At 36.1% G+C, this 22,474-nt stretch overlaps 1 protein-coding gene across 1 annotated transcript in view; it reads right to left on the reverse strand.

Moving 5' to 3' along the window:
* CRYBG3 (crystallin beta-gamma domain containing 3) overlaps positions 1-22,474 on the reverse strand; it is a 122,224-nt gene that overhangs the window by 41,786 nt on the left and 57,964 nt on the right. The window contains exons 5-12 of the mRNA XM_017889939.1: positions 20,843-20,887; positions 20,495-20,610; positions 19,381-19,528; positions 13,781-13,917; positions 12,068-12,182; positions 11,139-11,174; positions 7,564-7,697; positions 4,485-4,611 (exon numbers count right to left, since the gene is read on the reverse strand). Coding sequence (XP_017745428.1) covers positions 4,485-4,611; positions 7,564-7,697; positions 11,139-11,174; positions 12,068-12,182; positions 13,781-13,917; positions 19,381-19,528; positions 20,495-20,610; positions 20,843-20,887 — 858 coding nt within the window. The remainder of the gene's footprint in view (positions 1-4,484; positions 4,612-7,563; positions 7,698-11,138; positions 11,175-12,067; positions 12,183-13,780; positions 13,918-19,380; positions 19,529-20,494; positions 20,611-20,842; positions 20,888-22,474) is intronic.

Below are 22,474 nucleotides of genomic sequence, written 5' to 3' on the forward strand. Positions count from 1 at the left end.
AGATGCTCTTGTTGCCCAGGCTGCAGTGCATTGGTGTGATCTCAGCTCACTGCAAACTCCGCCTCCCAGGTTCAAGCAATTCTCCTGCCTCAGCCTCCCCAGTAGCTAGGATTAAAGGCATGTGCCACCACGCCTTGCTAATTTTTTATTTTTAGTAGAGATGGGGTTTCTCCATGTTAGTCAGGCTGGTCTTGAACTCCCGACTTCAGGTGATGCGCCCGCCTTGGTCTCCCAAAGTGCTGGGATTACAGGCATGAGTCACTGCTCCCTGCCAGAACTTTCACTTGGCTGGAGTGCTGTGGCGCAATCTCCTTTCACTGCAAGCTCCGCCTCCCAGGTTCCTGACATTCTCCTGCCTCAGCCTCCTGAGTAGCTGAGACTACAGTTGCCCGCCACCATGCCTGGCTAATTTTTTGTATTTTTAGTAGAGATGGGGTTTCACCGTGTTAGCCAGGATGGTCTCAATCGCCTGACTTCGTGATCTGCCCGCCTGGGCTTCCCAAAGTGCTGGGATTACAGGCATGAACCACCGTGCCTGGCCCAAAACTTGCATTTCTTAAAGAAAGATCTAAAAGTTCAGTTTTGTCAAAACATTGCTGATGCAAACAAGATTAAACATCTATTTTAGAAAATGACTTAAAAAATAGTTTAAAAAGAAACTGTTCACACTCTCTGACCCTGTAATTCCTTTTGAATTAAGAAGTCTCCTAAGGGAACTAAATGGTGAGAAACTTGTATGCAAAATGTATTATTTACAATAGTGAAAATTGTAAACAACGTAAACGTCCAATGGTTTAATACGCCTTTTACTTTAATAAGCCTTTTACTTCATCCATCACTTGATGGAATATTAAATATAATTAAGAGTTTTTAACCAACTAACAGAATAAAGTCCAGGGTAAGCCCTATGAGATGACTAGATTACTACCATTGCTGCTTTTCTACACAATTAAGTAACTGCCAAAGTCACCTAGATTTAAATGTAGCTCTTCTGCTTGAGACTGAGGAACAATGATGGAACAACCTTAAAAACTGTATTCCATTTTATATTTTAAAGCACTTGCGTAAGTTAGTAGAATCTCAGGTACAGTACTGCCTACTACTAAGAGAACACTACTGAGCAATTGCCTCAGGCCCAAAGATAAGTCTTAAGGATCAGTAATTTGATTACTTTTAAATTCCACAAAATCCCTCAGCTGAGTCCTTGCATTACAATCTCCAGAGGGCAATGTGACATGAGACACTGCTGGAGATCTATCAGATCTAAATTAATGTATCCATTAATTTTAGGAGAAAAAAATGGTCTCCGCTGCATACCAACCCGATGTCGAAGGTCTGAAAAGAGGCCTAAAGTCTGAAAATCGCAACAAAAGCAAATATAAAATTAATCTAGTATAAAACTAGGGAAAAACAAGCACACCAAGAAAGTGTTATTGAGGAAGTCAAGGAATAAAAATTCCCTAGTCCCTGGAGCCTAAATACTGCTATATTCCTTTTAGTCCTTGCCTTAAAAAAAAGAAAAGAAAAAAAAAAAATCAACTCCAATGTATTTGAATGACTCATTTGGAATTAGGAACACATTTCTGGTTGTCCACTCCAAAGCACTCCATGACACAGATCACATGATCCCTAAGGAACATGTCCGGTATTTGACCTTTGTAGATCCAGAGTGTTCCATATACTGGAGCCAGGACATGTGAAAACTGTATTGCACCATGCAGCTCTTCTATCTGTCCTCTAGTGTATTTTATATCACTTCAATGGAGATCTAAATGCAGTGCTTCACTCTTCCCCAGGCTGGAGACATCTCAGCCACTGTATGGGGTAACAATGTCTCACATCAACTCTACCTATTAAGTCACAGAGGGCTGTCACAACTATAAGAATTTAAGAACTCCTTTCCAATAATAATGCTGTGTCTGGGGAATATACAATTTTTCTAAGTATAATTTGATAAGCAAGTTTTTAAAGCATGCTCACAATATGTACATATATATTTTATATTGTCTAAATACATGTAGATATTTTAGTGTATTTCATCTGAAAATATTTTAGTGAATGTAAATGTAAATGATAAAGTGTCTGAAAATCATGTATTAATTATATGTGTATATTGGTCTGTAATGTGACCCTATATTTATAGCTACAAATGAAATGCTAGTAAGTCTGAATGAAATCCAGTTTTTTATTGTTAAGGTACTTTTTAAGTTTAAGTATTTTGGAGCAATGGAAAATGGATAATCTCACATGGGCTCTAGAGTAAGACAGACTTGCCCTCAAATCACAGGTCTACACTTGGGCACAGTACTTAACCTCTTAGACAATCAGTTTCTGTATCTCTAAGACAGGAATCATAAGAGTCTCCAATTCAGAGTCTTTGTGAAGATTAGTACAAATATGCATATAAAGCCATTAGTAAGTTCTTCATAAATGTTAAGATTATTATGAGGATTATAACATCTTTAGCTATGAGCTAACAACTAATATTTTAATTGTTAAAAAATCTAACTTAAGGAGGACAGAAGAGAACATATTGTTTGAAGGGTATTTTTACTTATATATTAAAAAAAAAAAAAACGGCCAGGTGTGGTGGCTTATGCCTGCAATCCCAGCACTTTGGGAGGCTGAGGCGGGTGGTGGGTGGGTCATGAGGTCAGGAGATCAAGACTATCCTGGCTAACATGGTGAAACCCCATCTCTACTAAAAATACAAAAAATTAGCCAGGCGTGGTGGCGGGCGCTTGTAGTCCCAGCTAATCAGGAGGCTGAGGCAGGAGAATGACATGAACCCAGGAGGCGGGGCTTGCAGTGAGCCGAGATTGTGCCACTGGACTCCAGCCTGGGCAAGAGAGCGAGACTCCATCTCAAAAAAAAAAAAAAAAAAAAACCCAAAAAACCTGTCATCATTTTTGTACATGCCCAAAACTTTTGTTTGCAGTAGTAATTAGCATGTTTGTTTCTGCTATTTTTTCTATTATGTATTTTAGCCTCTGTCTGTATCAAATATCTCCTAATTATTTAGCTATGTAGTTGCAATATTTGTAACTTTCCACATTTTCTACTACTGGGGGATTTCAACTAGTGACTTGGGGTTTGGTCTTTTGTTATGCTTGCTTTAAAGTAATCTTCAGAAGACACCATCAAATTCAGGGATGAACATTTCTAGCATTAGCAATGCGCCACCCAACTTTTTCTTAAAGAAGCTGGGAGAGAATTTTAATTATTCAATACTGGGTGGACGATGCTTTGAATAATGAGCCATGATTTCCTCAGTGTACATGGTCACAAATGATCTAAAGCATAAAGAAGGCTCTGTCTTGCTTTGTCTTGCTTACCTTTTAGATATCAAGACATGGCTAAATAAAGAAAAATCCCATGGCCCTTGTGCAGTACAATTGTAGACTAAATATATCACAAATTATTTATCTATTGCTCAAGCAATCCCAGTGCCTAATCTTCAGTGGATTGTTTTATAGTTCTTTCAGGTAGAATTAGTTTCCAACTCATTTGGTACAGTCACCAGAAAGATCTTTCTAAGTCATTAATGTAATCATGCTTACTAGGCCTAAAATCCATCAACAGTTCATGGTCAACTCAGGAAAAAAAAATCTGAACTCCTCAATATGGTCCTTCATTATCTGGCTTTAGACTCATCTTTCCAAAGTTCTCCCTAACATCCCGAGTTAACCACATTTCCCTAAATATGGCAAAATTTCGCTTACATGAGGGTTTCTCAATCTCAGCACTGTTAATATTTGGGACCCTGTAATTCTTTGTTGTTGGGGGCTGTCCTTCACATTCTTGGGGTTTGGCAGCAACCGTTGCCTCTGCCCTGCAGGAGTAGCACCCTTGCTCCTGATATGACAATCCAAAATGTCTCCAGACATTGCCAAAGGCCCCCTAAGGGGTAAAATCACCCCCAGCTGAGAATCAATGGCTTATAACCTTGACTTTACACATTAACGTGTTAATCTCTTGCTAAACAGGCACCTACCTTTTTCCTTCACCCTGTTCTAGAACTTCTTCACTTGGTTAACTCTTTTTTGAACTTGAAATTTCAGCCAGCTGTCCTCTTTTCCATGAAGCCTTCTCTATTCAAGTGGGGATAAATGACCAACTGACCTTTTTCTGGGAACCCTGAGTACTGTGTACTTAATACAATCATAGCCAAGCAATACCAAACATTTATATAAGTGCTATCTTCCTTACCAGACTGCCTGCTGTGTAAATGTGGGGGCTGAGTCTGGCCACTCCTGGCATCTAACAAAGAAGGTACTCAAAAAATGATTATGGAAACAATGGGTGAAAAGTTAAAAAAAAATCCATAATAATCATTGCAGTTAAGAAAAATAGGCAAGTTGCATAAGCAGTTGAGGTTAATGCTCTTCTATTTTATAATCGCATGTTCTATCAGGAGTCATGTCCAATTTTTGTGAACAGATTTTTTAAAAGGTAGAACATTAAGGATAAGGAAGCTAACTCACAGCTTGTAAGTACCGGAAAGACAAGATAGGGCCACTTAATGCACCACAAGCATTACTGTCTTCAAAGTCTCCTTCTTCAAGCAGAAACTGCTGGCCTTTAAAATGTTCTTTTTCATAGGCAACCCACCTAGAAATACAGGGGACACCCAAATGACCCATTAATAAAACTGTAGTCAAGAAAGCAAAACAGAGACAATCAAGATAAACCTCATAGTGGCTCATCTCCATATTGTAAAAAGCAGCACATTAGTTTTGTTTCATTTACAAAGATAGACAAATGGTGTGTGCTTCATAGATCAATAATTTTTATAATTTGGAGGCTTTTCCCAACAAAAGGTTAATTATAGAACTGCAACAGAGCAATGCTTTTTAAATGTTTATGGTGTGACTTGATACTACAGCACAAGGTGGTCAGAGAACAGTGTGTCAAGTAAATATAATACGAAGTGCATAGAGCCAATGAGAAAGGATACAAATTTACATGGAGCTCCAAAGATAATCTTTTTATTTTACTAATTAAGCCATTCTGGAACAACGGAATGACTTTTACATGAAACATTTATTCAGGGTTTAAATCAAGCGAATCTGTCACCAGGCTTCAGTTCTAAAACAAAATACAAGATGGTTTATCAAAGAGGAACCAAGAAATTCTACTGAGCTGTTATTAGCCTCAGGGCCCTACATGTATACAAGGACATCTGTAGATACTTACAGGTGAGAAATTTTGGTCCCACTACTTTCTTGACTTCTAATCTAAAACTATCAGTATAAGACACTGATAAATAGCATGAGTTATTAAGCTCCTCCATAAAGCTTACCTTTTTATAAGCTAATCCACAGTATCTAATGCAATGTGGGCATAGATGGCTCATGAAACAAGTTGGCCTTCTCAAATCTGCCTTTAGCCACACTGTGTAGTTAGGCTGAGAGCCCCTCCAATAGTGCAGATTCCAAGGGTGACTATTTCTGAGCTCCAGGGTTGGGAACTTTGAAATTCAGGAGCTTGACAAAATAAAGCCTAGGAAGGCTGCCTACTACTGCTTTTTCTTTCTTCACTCCTACTGTGGTTGTGAAGATACAGAAAATATTCCAAATAATTGTTTTCATAGGGCACAAAATAGCAGCCATTAATTGTTACTTCCTCTCCCCTTTCTGTAAGCATAGGTATGATGGTGGGGCACAAGGTCCACATGAATTGGAATAAACCTATAAACCTATTTACACATCTCAGTATATCTGTACTATGGAAATGAACTAATATTATTTTATTCTTCAACTATTATATGAAAATAAATTTCACAAAACAACTTTTAAATTCTAAGCTTTATTTTATATAAGTGTGGCTACTCAAAACACGCTTTTATTTATATCTGAATGGGAAAAGAAATAAAAGGTATAAAAGACCTTAAAGGATCGATTAAGATTCACAAATTCATTATATGACAGTCTACTAATCATGTACTCAGTTTTTCTTAATAGACTAAGTTTTGGTTAAGATTCACTTTATATATCCATCTGGTATATTTAAAGATAGGTGTTATCTGAGAAAAGTTAAGAAACATTAGTTTTACTTTCCCCAGATTCCTCAAGATGGTTACAGGGATGGAGTCCATGCTACCTACAGATACAATTGAACAACAAAACCAAAAAACGGTAGTAGTTGTGAAAAAATAATCAGCTATTCCTCTTTAAATGGGGACATCACATCTTTCTTCTGCAGTTGTCACAGACAAATGAAAGTTTGCATCCTGCATTACAAGTCATGTTTACTTAGGATTTTTACAAAATATCTATTTTAAAAAAAAACCTTAGAGAATAACAATGTACATCACACAGAATTTTAGCAGATAATTTTCTATGCAGCAGAAAATTGGTTTTAACCTAAGTCAATCTAGTTAATAGGAAAAACATTTAGATCTCAAAGGGAGGAAAAGGCAAAAATATTTTATAGCAGGGTTAACAAGAAACATGTGTGTTCACAAACCAGATAATATTACAAATAAACACAATAAAAATGTGTTTATCCAAACCATATTTGTTCTTCAAGACCCAAATAAAATTTTTAAATTGAAGGACAAGGAAGTGATTAATATGTCAGACTAATAATTGATATAATCTACATATCCAGCATATATAATCTCTTACATTTTTATTTTGACTAGTATGGCTATTACTTAATTTACTGCCAGAAATTGCAAAGTCTAGTTCTCTAAATATAGACCCTTGAGTGATCTCAAACAATTCACTTAACTTTTGTGAATAAACTATTTTAGTAGCATCTTTTACTAGAGTAGCTATTAGCAAAATTATATGATGTTACTGCAAATATCAAGAGATACTGATAATTAAAACAAATTAACATTCCCAAAAAACCAATGTATCAACAGAGAGACAATAGAATGTTTCTAGAGAGATTCCAGCATTGGGTTGACAATGATAAATAAATAATGAGGACAGTTTCTTCTTCATTGTTTCACCTGCCAGGATACAAATATAAAGGTACATCCCAGGCTCATCATAGATTTGGGAGGCTTCTGCCGCAGTAACTGCTGACTAAGACTGGGATGGTAGCAATGATGGTTACACTTGGGATTATATCCAGGGGTTCCTAGAGAGCTTCCTCAAAACAGTTCAGAGTCCAGGGGCAACCAATGTCAAAAATCCTTGACTTTGGAAACATACAACCCAGATCCTTTTTTAACAAGGGAAGGCTCACTGCCAAGGTCCTTGGTACGTAAGTCAAGTATGATCAACAGAATAGTGTATAAAAACTGGGGCTCTCATTCACGTTCATAACTTGTGAAAACCTAATTTTATTTTGCAATTCTTATAGTCTATCCTGTGTTCAGAAATATAAGGTGTTGAAGTTTTAGAAACTATTTTCTACATTTAATAGATCTCAAAATCTTTAATAAAAACAAGAGTCCACAGAAAACCATAAGTAACTAATATTTTTTACTTTCCATATTACAGAAGAAATGTATATTTTAGATTAAAACGTTGTTTTGCTTCACTTAGCACATTTTGTGCTGACCTTCAAAATAGACTACTAGAGCAAATATTAAAATACGATACTCACACTCCACCAATGACACGAATTGATCCAATTCTGTGAAAATCTCCATCATTTTTCAAAAAGTTAGGAACAGAATCTATATGCTCACTAAACTCTTTAGCCTGTCCATGGAAGTGAGGTTTTTCATAAATAATAACCTGAAAAAGTATTTAACATGTTTATATTTTAGTATAGATACATATTTACTTAAGTGACACCAAAGACCACAAAATGTACAGGGACTACTATCTATTTTTTTAAATTAATATGAGGAGATTTCAAAAAGTTCACGGAAAAGGTGTATTACAAAAAACTATGCATGGATTGCAAAATTTTTTGCACCAAAATCAACTCCTACTAACTTGTTAGAACACATCTGAACAGGATCTAGTTTGAGGTACTAAGAAGAATGAAACAGAAGTTGGAAAAAAGCCCCTATCAGAGCAATACAAATTTTGCTAAAATTGAAGCAAGAATAAACAAATTTATGGTGAAGCTTGGGTAGAAGAATGGTGAAATCACTGATGATTTACAAAAAGTTTATGGAGACAATACCCCAAGGAAATCAGCAGTTTACACATAGATAACTCATTTAAGAAGGAAATAGATGATGTTGAAGATGAAGCATGAATCGGCAGACCATCCACATCAATTTGAAAGGAAAAAATTCATCTTATTTGAACTCTAGTTGAAAAGGATTGATAATTAACTGCAGAAACAATAGCCAACACCACAGATATCTCAGTTAGTTCAGCCTGCACAATTTCGACTGAAAAATTAAAGTTGAGCAAACTTTCCATTCTATAGGTACCAAGACCATTATGCTCTGATCAGCTGCAGATGAGAGCAGAGCCTTCAACTGAAAATTTAAAAAATGGGATAAAGATCCTGAAGCATTTCTTCAAACAATTGTAACAGGAGATGAAACATGGCTTTACCTGTATGATCCTGAAAACAGCACAATCAAAGCAATGGCTACCAAAAGGTGGAAGTGATCCAGTCAAAGCAAAAGTAGGCCAGTTAACGGCAAGGGTTGTGGCAACAGTTTTTTGGGATGTTCAAGGCATTTTGTTTGTTGGTTTTCTGGATGGCCAAAGAACAACATCTGTTTATTATGAAAGTGTTTTGAAAAAGTTAGCCAAAGCTTTAGCAGAAAAACAACCAGGGAAGCTTCACCAGGAAGTCATTCTCTACCACAGCAATGCTCCCATTCATTCTCTCCTCAAACAAGGTCAATTTCCCAAGAGTTTCCATGAGAAATCATTAGGCATCCACCTTACACTCCTGAATTGCCTCCTTCTGGTTTCTTCCTAATCTTAACGAAAATTCTAAAGGGAACCCATTTTCCTTCAGTTAATAATGTAAAAAAGATTGCATTGACATAGTTAATTCACCAAGACCCTCAGTTCTTTAGGGATGGACTAAATAGCTGGTATGACTGCTTACAAAAGTGTCTTGACAGTGACGAAGCTTATGATGAAAAATAAGGTCTACATTTTCATATTTTAATTCCATTTTTTCCATGAACATTTTGAAGTCCCCTCATGTATACTTACAGTATAGCACAATGTTGGATATTCACAAAGAATATGTGAGTCTTTATCATCATAAAGGTAAAATATCTTATTTAATAATAAGTTTCTCTCATATTATAATAATATACCTGAGTATGATTACATTGTTTTGGTCACCCAAATACTAGGACCATCTCATAGGGTAAACTGCCTTATAACTAACTGATTCTTGAATTATCTTTGTAAGTATATCCCTGTGTTCAGAATTTAATATAGACCTTCCTTCTACTTACTGAATTTCCCCTAAAGAACTCTCTTGAGATTCCAGGATATAACAATAAATTATCTATTGACTTTTAAAAATACATACTGTTTCTTACAACTAACTACTTCTATGGCCTACTATTCATTGAGAAGAAACAGACATGCAAATTTTAGAATTTAAATACAAAACTTACTTAAAATAAGAAATTATCGAAAATATTATTTCTAAAGACTGGATATTTGATTTAAATTGAGGGGATGCAATACGTATTGTCAGAAACAAATTTCTGGCATTTACTTCAAATTTGGATTGGAATAGTATTTCTCCTTTACTATTTTGCTGTTTTTTTCCTTCTCAAATACCAGCTGCATTAAGTATGAGGAAGTGACAACAGCATTTATCTACCCACATTCTCTCACTTGGTCCTATTTGTGGGTAATGGAATAATTTGTGCACAAATGTCAACTCAATATCTTGCCAAATAAACCCCATGCTTAAAAACACTAAATCAAAAAGGTTATAGCTGCCTTATGACTCAAAACTGATAATATTAGGGAAAATTTATATAGTACTGATCCTGCACTTTTCCACGTTAGGTTTGCACTGGGTACTATATTTGAAATGACAAAGTTTTATTTGGGTTTAATACATGTTACATATGCTGACCACATTCAAACTCAGTAAGAAATACAAATTCTTTGGTGAGTAAGCCACAAATTAATATCAAACGACTTATAAATTGTGATTACCAATCCATTCATGTACACCTACAACTTATCAAACTGCAAATGTCCAAGGAAGATCCAGCCTGTCACAACTGAAGTCCTGATTGACCAGACTAGGAGACGTGAGACAGAAGGCATTCAGACAGCACCACAGCTCATTCTACATCTTTTACATCTTGACTGCAAATAGAATCACCTAGGACTCTTTGGAAATTGTTGACCATGGCCCAAACTAATATGGTATCTCTGGGAGTGCAGCCCAGGCTCAAGCATCTTTTAAAATTCCAATATGTATAATTTCAACACACAAAGTATATTAGATACACTTAGACACAAGTTTTAAAAGACTCCATCGATGTATCTGAGAGAATAGAAGTCAGTTCCATAAATGAGAAAGCCCAAAAATGGGAGAGTTGAAGGAGTTGTGTCTTGTTTTAAAGAAGAGGAAGACAAATGAATCCCTGCTTCCACACCTGCCTCTGCAGGTGCTGTAACCAAATTACAGGCAGGCCTGTTTGCATCTTTTATCACTGTACTGGTTTGCCTTCTCTCTCTAAAAATACTTTGTAATTCTGTTTCCTCCTTTCTTTCCCTGAATTTGCTTGATCCTGGCACCACTGCCACCCGTTTTCATTGCCTCGCGTCTACTCTTCCCTTTGGATGCTCATACTTACAAACTGCCATCTATCTGTAAGAGTTACCTACACTTCCTTTTGATCAGCCTTGATCACCTTCCTAAGCATCACTCCCAAAGGCCTGCTAGATACCTCCACTTTAATAACTACCTGCTATCTCAAGTCCCCTCCTCCACAACAAAAATCAAACCTATCACCTTTCCACCCCACAGCAGAAATCTAGTGAGTCTGACTGATTTATTGGTACAGACCTCCATCCTTGCAGGCTGATCCCACTCTCCATTCACAGCCACAGGGTGGACCCTCATCAAACATTTTGTGCATTCACTTCCCACCTCCCCCAAATCCATTAGCTAAGTATAATCATATGTGGAGGTACTTTTTATTCCAATAACTCAAAATACCTAAATATTAATCCTGAGACTCTTTAGCCTGCTACAAAAATCAGTTCAAGACTTACCTTTAAGTTCATGGGCATTTCCACTTTCAGTCCACCCTTAAGATGACAAGATAGTTTGACATTAGACAGGTAAATATTTAAAATATTTGAATGTAATATCTGAAAGTGATATATGTAGGTTACATAAAAATCTAATCAGTGAAGATTACACATCAGTCAAATTTAAATTGTGCTAAATTTTAAATATAGAACTCTACAGTAGTCAAAACCAAGTTATAGTGTTCCTCGTCAATGTAGATGGGGCAAGAAATCTTAAGGATACACTTTCCAGATTACAACTACTATGAGGAAGGAAACTGAGCTTTAGTCCTTGACTACACATGACCAATTTAATCCCACTTCAGAGTGTCCCAAAAAGAAGAGTGGTATTGCTAGTAAACTTAGAAATCTCATTCAGCAGAGTAGATTTCTTAGCCAGCTAATCCAAAAGTCTTCCCTACAATTATTTGGGCTTTCTAAATTAGAGCACTGAGCTAACCACACTAACCTTTCCAAGTTCAACCAACACTTTTGATCACATGCATTGTCTTTGTGATCTCAAAGTTGCACAGCATGAAAAGTAACTTTTCCCTACAAAACCCCAATTCTGTAGGTTTTTTTTTTTTTGTTTCATGTGCTACTCCACATTGTGATATTTCTTAAAATGTTTTAGTTTGTCCTAGTGGCTATGTTTTTAAAGGACACAGACTAACCAAAAATGGTTTATCACATAGCCAATGTTTAATTGAACAGTTTGCCACTCAAGTAAATGTTTGCAACCAAAAAGAAATACTGTAAATACTGAAGGCACTACAGTACAATAGTTTGCCAATTCAGTGGTACACATATTCACTTCTTGAGATTGAGATGCAAGAGCAACCATCATGGTTATTTAATTTTGGATTCATGGGTACTTGGGAAAAGGAATGCTTCTTTTTAAATTTGCTTACCATTTGAAGCGGATGTAATGATTTCATTTCTCCTGTAGAAATCTCAAAGAGCCCATGGTCTTCCTCCAGAACTGTAGCTTGTCCCTTAAAATTAATATCTGGGTAGGCAAGCCAACTATATAAAAATAGATAGTTAAAGTATAACAGTACTGATTCAGTCCGGTTCGGTAAGTAAAAAGTGCTATCAAAAAAAAAAAAAAAAAAATCCTCCATCACAGAATTACACTAGTAAAACACACTCAAAGTGAGAGCCAGACATATAACGATAACCGTTACCATGTTATTAAGTATTTACATTCACACATTATCCATCCTATAATAAGCTATCTAGCCTTAATAAGTCTAATATGTTTTCCAATCATTAGGCATTACTTTTATTTTTCCGATACCTAAAACATGTGACACCTTTAATTCAAGTGGGAAATAATTAGAAAATCAAAACAAATTTTACTATATTCCATTCTTTTTTAAACTGGAACAATCAGAGGCAGGGATTGCACAAGGTGTTTTACACTTTGAGCCACATTTTTAGAATCAATATCAGTTCTATTGGCTGCCTAAGGAAGAGTATTTGCAATTAGATTCCCAAAAGACCCATCTTCCAGCTAAGCTTGATAATTACAGACATTCCTCATGGACACGGCCAATTACTGGCCTGCCCAAGAGTTTTGTTTTGTTTTGTTTTGTTTTGTTTTGTTTTGTTTTGTTTGAGACAGAGTTTTGCTCTTGTTGCCCAGGCTGCAGTGCAATGGCGCGATCTCGGCTCACCGCATCCCCTGCCTTCTGAGTTCAAGCGATTCTCCTGCCTCAGCCTCCCAAGTAGCTGGTATTACAGGCATGTGCCACCATGCCCAGCTAATTTTTTTGTATTTTTTAAGTAGAGATGGGGTTTCTCTATGGTGGTCAGGCTGTTCTCGAACTCCTGACCTCAGGTGATCCACCCACCTTGGCCTCCCAAAGTGCTGAGATTACAGGCACAAGCTACCACACATGGCTGGCCTGCCCACGAGTTCTAATTCACATGTGGGGGGACAAAAAAGTTGTCCTACAGTGACCCCCAAATTGTACACCAACCATCATCAGAGTAAACAAAAACAGTGAGGGAGCAGAGGGTTTCATGTTCAGCCAGATATCCACAGGGTTTGGAGTCAAGTCAATCTGGGAATGAACTAAGACTGAACTTACACCCATCATCCTACAGATACCTCTAGAAAGAGAGAGGCCGAGTATCAAATCCATGCTTACCAGCTAGTAGCCTGGGACAAATCACCCATATATAATATAAGAGTAACACCATCTGCTTTTCAGGAACAGAGGAGTCATAAACAAAAAAGCCGTATGTGCCTGATACCACAGAGGCAGTCAGTGACTATGAGAACTTAGACACCCTAGAAATAGTTCAGGCTCCAAAATTTTAGGCCAGGGACATGCTTTTATTTCTCAATCACAGAATTTGTTGGATGAAAAGACAACAGATCCATATATCAAGAACTACATCTCAGAATTCTATACCTGCTCCTGTGAATCATATATCAAAACTCTAGTTAGATCCAAAGAAAGAATCTTTTAACCCCTGCAGTCTTTCTTGGGTGACTGAGAGTATAAACATTAGCTAGAAACTTTAGAAATATGTATGTCATCTATTGAAATATGAAACAAAAAGTTAACTTCGGTGGCCATCAATCACTATAATAAAAAGGAACCGATACGTACACTCCTGACTTCACAGTGAAGGACATAGATTTGGAGATATTCAGTTCTTCCAAGTTGGGGACTGCTCTCTGTATGTAGACAGGACAACAGGCTGGGTCAGATTGTGGGAAAAGCTCTATCTCTGGAATGCTGCAGTCCTGAAAAAAATTAATAATTTGGCTTTGAAATCAACTAGAGACACACAGTCTAGTCTTCTCAATGTCCTGGACATATAGTTACACTGTTCTCATTATCGAGTTGAATTTCTTCACAAAGAAAACATAAAGGAAATATTGTTTCTCCTAAAAAATAAGTTTTTCTAAAAAAAGTTGTTAATAACATGAAAATTATACATTTTACGGAAAATTATTGTCCCAATTTTCTGCTTTGATTTTAAAGATTCTTTCCATTAAGCAATGCTTACAGTTACCAAATTGAGTTCAGATTTCAGAGTTACTAAACTATTTGAGTGCCAAATCTCTGTAAGCCTTCCTTCTTAGAAGTGTAATAAAACCATAAGGGAGGAAGAGAGTTAAATAAAAGCTGATCTCATCGGGGATATAAAAAAACAAGTAGAGAAGCAGTACCCTCTTCAGTGTTTATCTAATTTACATTGACAAAAGAAATAGTCATTAGAGGTGAGGGTAAAGGAAATCTGTTTTCCTCCCTGTAGGACTGCATTTCCTAGTGCAGTAGGTTTGAAGAAGAAAAGCATTATGTAATTGACCCTTTACTCCATCACAGTCTTAAAAAATTATGTACTCATTGTCCTGTGAGACCTTCCTTAAAAATTTTTCTTGTGCATATCTCTTCTTACATATTTCCACTGTCACAACCCTTGGTTAGGCCCAAACTTTGATTACAGGCCTACTTACAATCACTAGTCAAGCACTAGCTACTACTCTTTAGACAGCTGAACTTGTTAGAACATCACTTTCCTCAAGAAACTCACTGGCTTCAGACCCAAGCACATCAAATTCATGTTTCTGTTTGTCTTTCTATAATAGGGCACCAAACTAGTGATCCACACTAACTTCCTACAACTCTGCAGTCATATTGGTCCTCACGCTATCTCCACTTCCACCCCAGCCTCTGTAAGCTTTGCAGATATTTCCCCTATCTCAACTAAAGAAATAATTCTTTGTATTCTTACTTTCAAACATCTCTTCTAATAGTCAAGTTCTAACTCAAAAAAGACCTCATCCCTTCTTAGGGAATCAAAATTACAATTATTTTTTCCCTTCTCTGAAATTACAGATACACTTCTGTCTGAACACACTATCTCAATACTCATGAGTATTTACTGATAGAACTCAATACAACTCAAGTTTTAGTAATTATCCCCTATGACACTGTGAGATTCAAATGCATATGCTTTAATAAAATAGGTAAATGTAATAACAGGGGTGGCATTTATAAGAGACTGAACAATTCTATTTAAATTTTGCAATTCTAAAAGTATAATATTCTGATTTTTCAACTTTTCCCCAAACTGAATTCTCAATCATTCTATTAATATACAAAAGCAAGCAAGTTTATATATCACATTTTCAGGAAATTGGTTCTAAAATGCAAAATACTAAAGAAGCATAATCTAAAAATGTCCTTTAAAGTATAAAAGCATACTTCGTTCTAACGTTTCATTTCAAAAATAAGCAGAAATGTTTAGAACAGTCACCTGTCAATCCTCAAGGCTCTTTTGTATGCTATTAATAATAGAGTTCTAGTAACATTATTTCAAATACTTCCATATTAATGTCCCTCCAGGGATCCGAGTTACAGTAACAAAATACATAACTAACTGTCTCACACAAACAAATTTCCTCTGCATTGTGTTGTACAAACAATGTTTGGGTGGTGTACTCTAAAAGGGAAAAGCTAAGAAGCATTCAAGTCTACAACAACACAGATGGAAATGGTATAATAGCAAAAGTGTAATCACTAAAATATGAAAATAAACAAAAATGAGAAGGCATATGTTTGCTGTTATCTTCACTAGAAACCTAATTTTTGCTCTAGTTGACTGAAAATATTTCACTGTTAAGTTCTATCTTCACGGTGGCTATTCACAGAAATAGCATGCTTTGCAAAACATATGTATAATTCTTGATGGACAAAGAAAGTCAAACACCAGCAACTGAAAGGCACTTTATAGTAACCTAGAAACAATAAACAATTTAAGTTTATATGTCTTCCTTGTATACTTTTTAGTCCCGCTACACTTTGCAAATAGATCAGTGAAATTCGCAAACGTATACTATTATAGCAATTAGTAAGAATGAAGACAGTTTTATAGTTATAGTTAACAAAATCACAGTTAACAAACATAGTAAGAAAATCTATTTGTCTCTACCTTACATAAGATACCTCAGTTCTGGATCTAACAACAGATTTTACCATAAGAAAAATGGCATATCTTTTAAAAAAGACCTAAATACACAGTAAACATAGTAATTTGCAATATTAATTTATTCTAATTTTACAAACGAAAGCACTTGAATCAAGATTCACCATGTTACTACCTTCACTCCCAATTATTTTCCCTGGGGACAAAGACAACCCTTAGCTGGAATCTACATACTGATAACTGAGGGTGTCTGCTATACCTGTCAATCCTCAAGGCTCTTTTGTATGCTGTTAATAATAGAGTTCTAGTAACAATACTTCAAATATTTCCATATTAATGTCCCCCCAGGGATCTGAGTTACAGTAACAAAATACATAACTAACTGTGTCACACAAACAAATTTCCTCTGCATTGTGTTGTACAAACAATGTTTGTTTGGGTGGTGTACTCTAAAGTGAAGACGTCATGGAAGAATTATCTTTAAAGGACATTAAAGTCTTGACTACAATGATGAAAACAACTAATATAAAGATGACTCAACATGATAAAGTTGGTATAGAATAGGCAGAAGTGAATCTGGCATGGAAACAACCACCATGAAAGTGAAGCATTGATAGGCAGAATTTTGACAACGTTGGAAAAAGGAAGCAGTTTGATGCCTAATTATTACTTTGTAAAATATTTAAACAAGGCTTATGCCTCTTTCATTCAATGCTCAATAGTTTTATTTTCCTTCCTCACTAAAAGTTGTTAACCTGTTCGAGATACACGGGCACTGACACTGCAACTAAAAAAAGAAATGATTCCAAGAACAAACACTGGAGGAAAAAGTACAAGCCTGACTTACTCTTTCTTATAATATAGTCTAAACAAATGGTGGACGTGCAAATATCCATTCAAATATCTATGCTCACCAGATTAAATCTGTTTGATTTTATTGTTTGATTTCAGGGGGGGTTGAGAGAGGTGGCTGTTTGCCATAAATTACTTGTTTTTTTCCCACTAGGCCTTGGCATAGTGCCTGATTTCACAAAGAAAGCACAAAACCACAAGTTATATAAATCTTAAAAGAGTACAGTTACAAACTAGTCATTTCTTCAAGGAATTTCTAGTTGAGTTAATCGAGTGAGCACTCAGATGGTTATCTGCAGAACTGAACTGACTAGTTAAATCTTTCAATGAAAATGGACATTGCTCTCTCCACTTCAGCCATCTTAATCTCCTTGCATTACACTAGGCCACCAAAGCTCACCTCTGCATCTGACAAAAGTGGCTCTGCCAGGAACTCCCTCATATCGCCTAGACTGCTTAACTCCTGTTAGTCCTTGCAACATTCCAAACAGGTGCCGCCTCCTACAGGTGACATACCTCTTCCCAAAGGTGAGTTGTTTCTTCTGTGTGCCCAGAGGGCCCTGGAGAACACTTCTCACATCATATAATCATGTGACTCAGCTGCTCTCCCCCAGTCTTTAAGCAACCTGAAGTAAGGAACCGTATCTCACTTGTATTTCTATTCCCTGTGCACACCACAGTGTTGGCTCAAAAGCAGACACAAATATTTGTTAAATATAGGTTTACTTAAGAGTTTGGCAGACAGTATTGATTCACGTAAAACACGTGCAGACACCCTTTATAACTTGAGTTTTTCTGTAGGCTATATTTAATTTCTCTGAATGCTACAGACCACTATCAAGAGTTTAATAATAACAATCCAAGTCATCATGATGGTGTTCCTCTCAATTTATACTTTTTATGTATACAAATGAAATCTCCATAACTTGAAAACTACATATATCCATGACTGTCACATAAGTAACTGTATTGTATCACATATTATGTTACTGTTGAAGGAAATCTTAAGAATACCTGTGAGGAGAATTCTGTCCTTATCTGAGATGTCCTTATCACTAATTAACCCCGCCTCTATACCACCACAGAACTTCATACAAAATATTTTATTATATTGGAAGACTCTTCTCATCTTAGTATTAATATTGTTTAAACAGAATAATAAAACACAATACCTTCCCTTCCTGTTCCAATCCTCCCCTATTTCCCCTAACACACACACATGCATGCACACACATGTCTATAATAAGTAGAAGCAATCTACACTAGGAAAATGTATATCTGGAAATCAATAAGGAATTTCTAATATTCCTGAATAGTATACTCCTAATTAGGAACAGTGTATACTAACTAGGAGTATTCTATAATACTATGCTGCTATTGTTATTATTATTATTGTTATGAGACACAGTCCTGCTCTGTTGCCCAGACTGGAGTGCAGTGGCATGATCTCAGCTCACTGCAACCTCTGCCCTCCAGGTTCAAGTGATTCTCCTGCCTCAGCCTCCTGGGAAACTGGGGTTACAGCTGCCCACCATCACATCTGGCTAATTTTTGTATTTTTAGTAGAGACAGGGTTTCACCATGTTGGCCAGTCTGGACTCGAACTCCTGACCTCAAGTGATCTACCCACCTCAGTTTCGCAAAGTGCTGGGATTGCAGGTGTGAGCCACAGTGCCCAGCCAATACTATACTATTATATACCACTAGGAGTATTACAGTAGGAGCAGTAGTATACTATTATAGTAGTACACTAATGTAGTATACTACTACAGTAGTATACTATTACAGTATAGTATATAGTATGCTATTATAATAGGAGTATACTATTCCTATTAGCATATTTTAATAGCAATAGTATAATCCTATTAAAAAATATATAGTACCTCATGTAACATTTTATATCTTTATTTATTATTGTTTTTTGAGACTGAGTCTCACTTTGTCGCCCAGGCTGGAGTGCGGTGGCACGATCTTGATTCACTGCAACCTCCATGTCCTGGGTTCAAGTGATTCTTGTGCCTCAGCCTCCAGAGCAGCTGGGATTACAGACTTGCACTACCACACTCAGCTAATTTTTGTATTTTTAGTAGAGACAGGATTTCACCATGTTGGCCAGGATGGTCTTGAACTCCCAATCTTAGGTGATCTGCCCACCTCAGCCTCCCAAAGTGCTGGGATTACTGGTGTGAGCCACCGCGCCCAGCCCATGTAACATTTTATAAACTAGATTACCTCTGGTTAATATTTTTAATTACCATTCACTCTATTTGCATAAACTCAAAAGATCATCAATATGATAATGAAGATTAGTAACAGCCCAAAAATTAGCAATGATTTGTAAACATTGCCAGGTCATAGCACAGGTTTACTATATGACAAATAAAATCAAATAAAAAACAGGAGAAAAATCTACAGTTGTTACCTTTAAGACACGTTTGATAGAACCCAATACAAAGTTTCTTTGTGGATGTCTTCTGTTCTGAAGAATCCAGTCACGATTTAAAACCTTTTCCCCTTCTTCCAGCACACATTTCTGACCTCGGAAATGTGGTTTCTCATATAAAATCCAGCTAAACAAAGAGAAATGCAATGATGACTTATATTTAATTTTCTAAGAACTGAGGCATATAAGTCACAGACCATTTTGTCTACTTAAATTTTTTAAGCTGGGATATCCTCCACTATTAGCATATAACTATTTTTTTTGAAACAATGATATATGCTAATTTAAGTATAGGTGAATAGGAAAGAAAAAATAAAAGTGCATATACCTTGGAAATAGAAATACTTTCTGAACATAGTACCATAATACATTTCTATGTCTATATTTAGGTATGTATGCTCTTTATAGATGTGGTCTATACAAAACTATACAGTTGCATTAAAAACAATAGTGCAACAATTCCTAATTATACTTCTAATTTTCTTGTTGCTGAGTAGCACAGGACACAAGTCCCATCTTATTATATGAAGATGAGATTATACCATATGATTTAAGACGTGAATGCTTACCTGGGTAACCTAAACACTGGACAGATAAATTCTGGCTCCAGCTTGCCCATGGCTCATGGTCCATAATAAACAGATGCGGTTGCCCCTCATTTTTAGACCATACAAAAGATTCCTTCACTTCTAAGCAAGTTATACGAACAACTTTAACTATGTGGCCTTCACATTCCTCAGCATCCCACAAATTCTGAACTCATTTTCAAAGCTATGCTTCACTCAACTGAAGCATTCACCCAAACTTGCCAAATCTATCTGCTAATAATGCAGTTACAGAATGGTACTGATTGTATAGATTAGGTCTTGCAACTTATTGGCTTAAGCACTAAAAACAGATTATATTTTATGCCATAGTAAATAAAGAGAACAATTAAGTTATAACACACTAACAATAATGTTTCAAAATATTCTGTCGAAAAGTAGAGGAAGGAAAATAAGACTTTAATAAAAAATAGCAAAAAAAGCATTAACAGCAAGAAGACATATTTACTTTAAGAAAATATGCTATAAAATTTTAAGAGACTTCTTACCAGCCCCTTACAACTTTTATTAGAACTCCATTTGGAAAAGACCATGATGTAGCATCAGGAATATTACAGTAGACTTCTTGTTTATATTTACTTTCATGGAGATCATAGATAACCATCTGCAACACAGTAAACAGCAGTAAGTAGCTACAATAACTAATTTTTAGAATGTATTTTAAATTCTAAAATGTCCTAGAACATAGAAATAAACATCCTAAATATACAAAAGCAAATGTTACTTTAGATGTTAAATCCTTGAAATCATTTTCTAAGTCACGTATATTAAATTCCTCAAGCCTGAAAGTCACCTAATCTTTAACCTTCATCTTAGTTTGAGAAAGTTATCCTTACCTTCCCAGGTCTTGGGTTATATCTCAGAGTTTCTTTGTCAACATTCTGAAATAATAAAAGTGGAAAAGTAAGCTTCAAGAAACATCGGTGAAAGATGCATAATTCATTTTCTTAGCAGTCATGTATCCAATTTATCACATATTTAGTTAGTGATCATTATGACCTAGGTGCTTCGCTAGATAAAAGTGATATAAATACAAACATATAGGAAATTAACACGTTGTCTCTGCCCTCAAGAAGTACACAGCTTAGAATGGGTAAATAGATGGTCATATTTGCATAGCTCCTCTAAGCCTAAGTTACATTCACAGGTAAAACACAAGGAAAACACTAGGTTGTGGAAATGGCACCAGCATGGAGGTAAGGGCACACAGAGATTCAAAGAGGCTTTTCTGAGGAAGTGGTATTGAGGGATCTTGAAAAACAACATTTCAGTGAATGGAAAATGTGGCAGGTTGTGATGGGATAGTGAATAAAGAAATTCTAGGAAGAGAACCATCCTGGGGAAAAGTGCACTGGTAGGAAACACAGAGTGTGCACCCAGAGTGTGGGGAGACAAGGTTGGCAAAACAGAACTTGGGGGCCTTATAATGCAGAGTTAAGAGGTGCCACTTGATTTGGTAGGCAGTGGAGAACCATGAAAGAAATATTTCTTCAAATCCCATCATGTCTTTTAAAACGACTTTGCTTTGTAAGTTTTGGTTTGGTCTTTGAGTATTACTATTTGCCATGAAGATTGTTTGAGGTAAAGATACAGGCCTTGGACATCCTGTATCTTTATCTTGAAAGTACCATCATCTTGGAAATGCCAGAAAGGAAAGTCCCATATTTAATAAATATTCTACATTAAATATTTAAATTTTCTAAATCAAAGAAAAATGTAATTGAATTTAAGACATTTTCCAGCTATAATGTCTTCAGTTCTTTTTGTTTGATTTAGGTTGTTCACTGCCCTGCGTTGCATGAACAACAACATGAGTTGTAGTGACAGGCTACTGTCAAATACTTAAAAATTTTACTTAACAGAAAGATTTTTCATTAGACTAATAAGCTAAATGCAAACTGACAATTTTCCCACATACAGTACCTTGAGAAATTTAGACTGTCACTTAATTTAGCTTGAAAAATATTAGCAAAATACTTCAAAATAACCTTGCTTCAGTATTATGCTTTTTAAATTCTGACCAAGCAATTTTGTTTCCTAAGTAGTCCAGCTAAAATACATGAGTTATGATATGTTTCAACCAAAGAATAAATCTGGTATTTTTATGAAACAAACTTTATGTAACTTCTACAACCTCAAAACATTGATTTTCTTTTTTGTTTTGTTTTGTTTGTTTGAGATGGAGTCTCACTCTGTCGCCCAGGCTGGAGTGCATTGGTGCGATCTTGGCTCACTGCAACCTCTGCCTCCCGGGTTCAAACCATTCTCTGCCTCAGCCTCCCCAGTAGCTAGAATTATAGGCACCCGCCACCATGCCTGGCAATTTTTTTTTATTTTTAGTAGAGATGAGGTTTCACCATCTTGGCCAGGCTAGTCTTGAACTCCTGACCTCATGATCCACCTGCCTCGGCCTCCCAAAGTGCGGGGATTACAGGCGTGAGCTAGCATGCTTGGCCAAAACATCGATT

Source organism: Rhinopithecus bieti, unplaced genomic scaffold (assembly GCF_001698545.2).
Source record: "Rhinopithecus bieti isolate Rb0 unplaced genomic scaffold, ASM169854v2 scaffold_18644, whole genome shotgun sequence".
Taxonomy (NCBI): domain Eukaryota; kingdom Metazoa; phylum Chordata; class Mammalia; order Primates; family Cercopithecidae; genus Rhinopithecus; species Rhinopithecus bieti.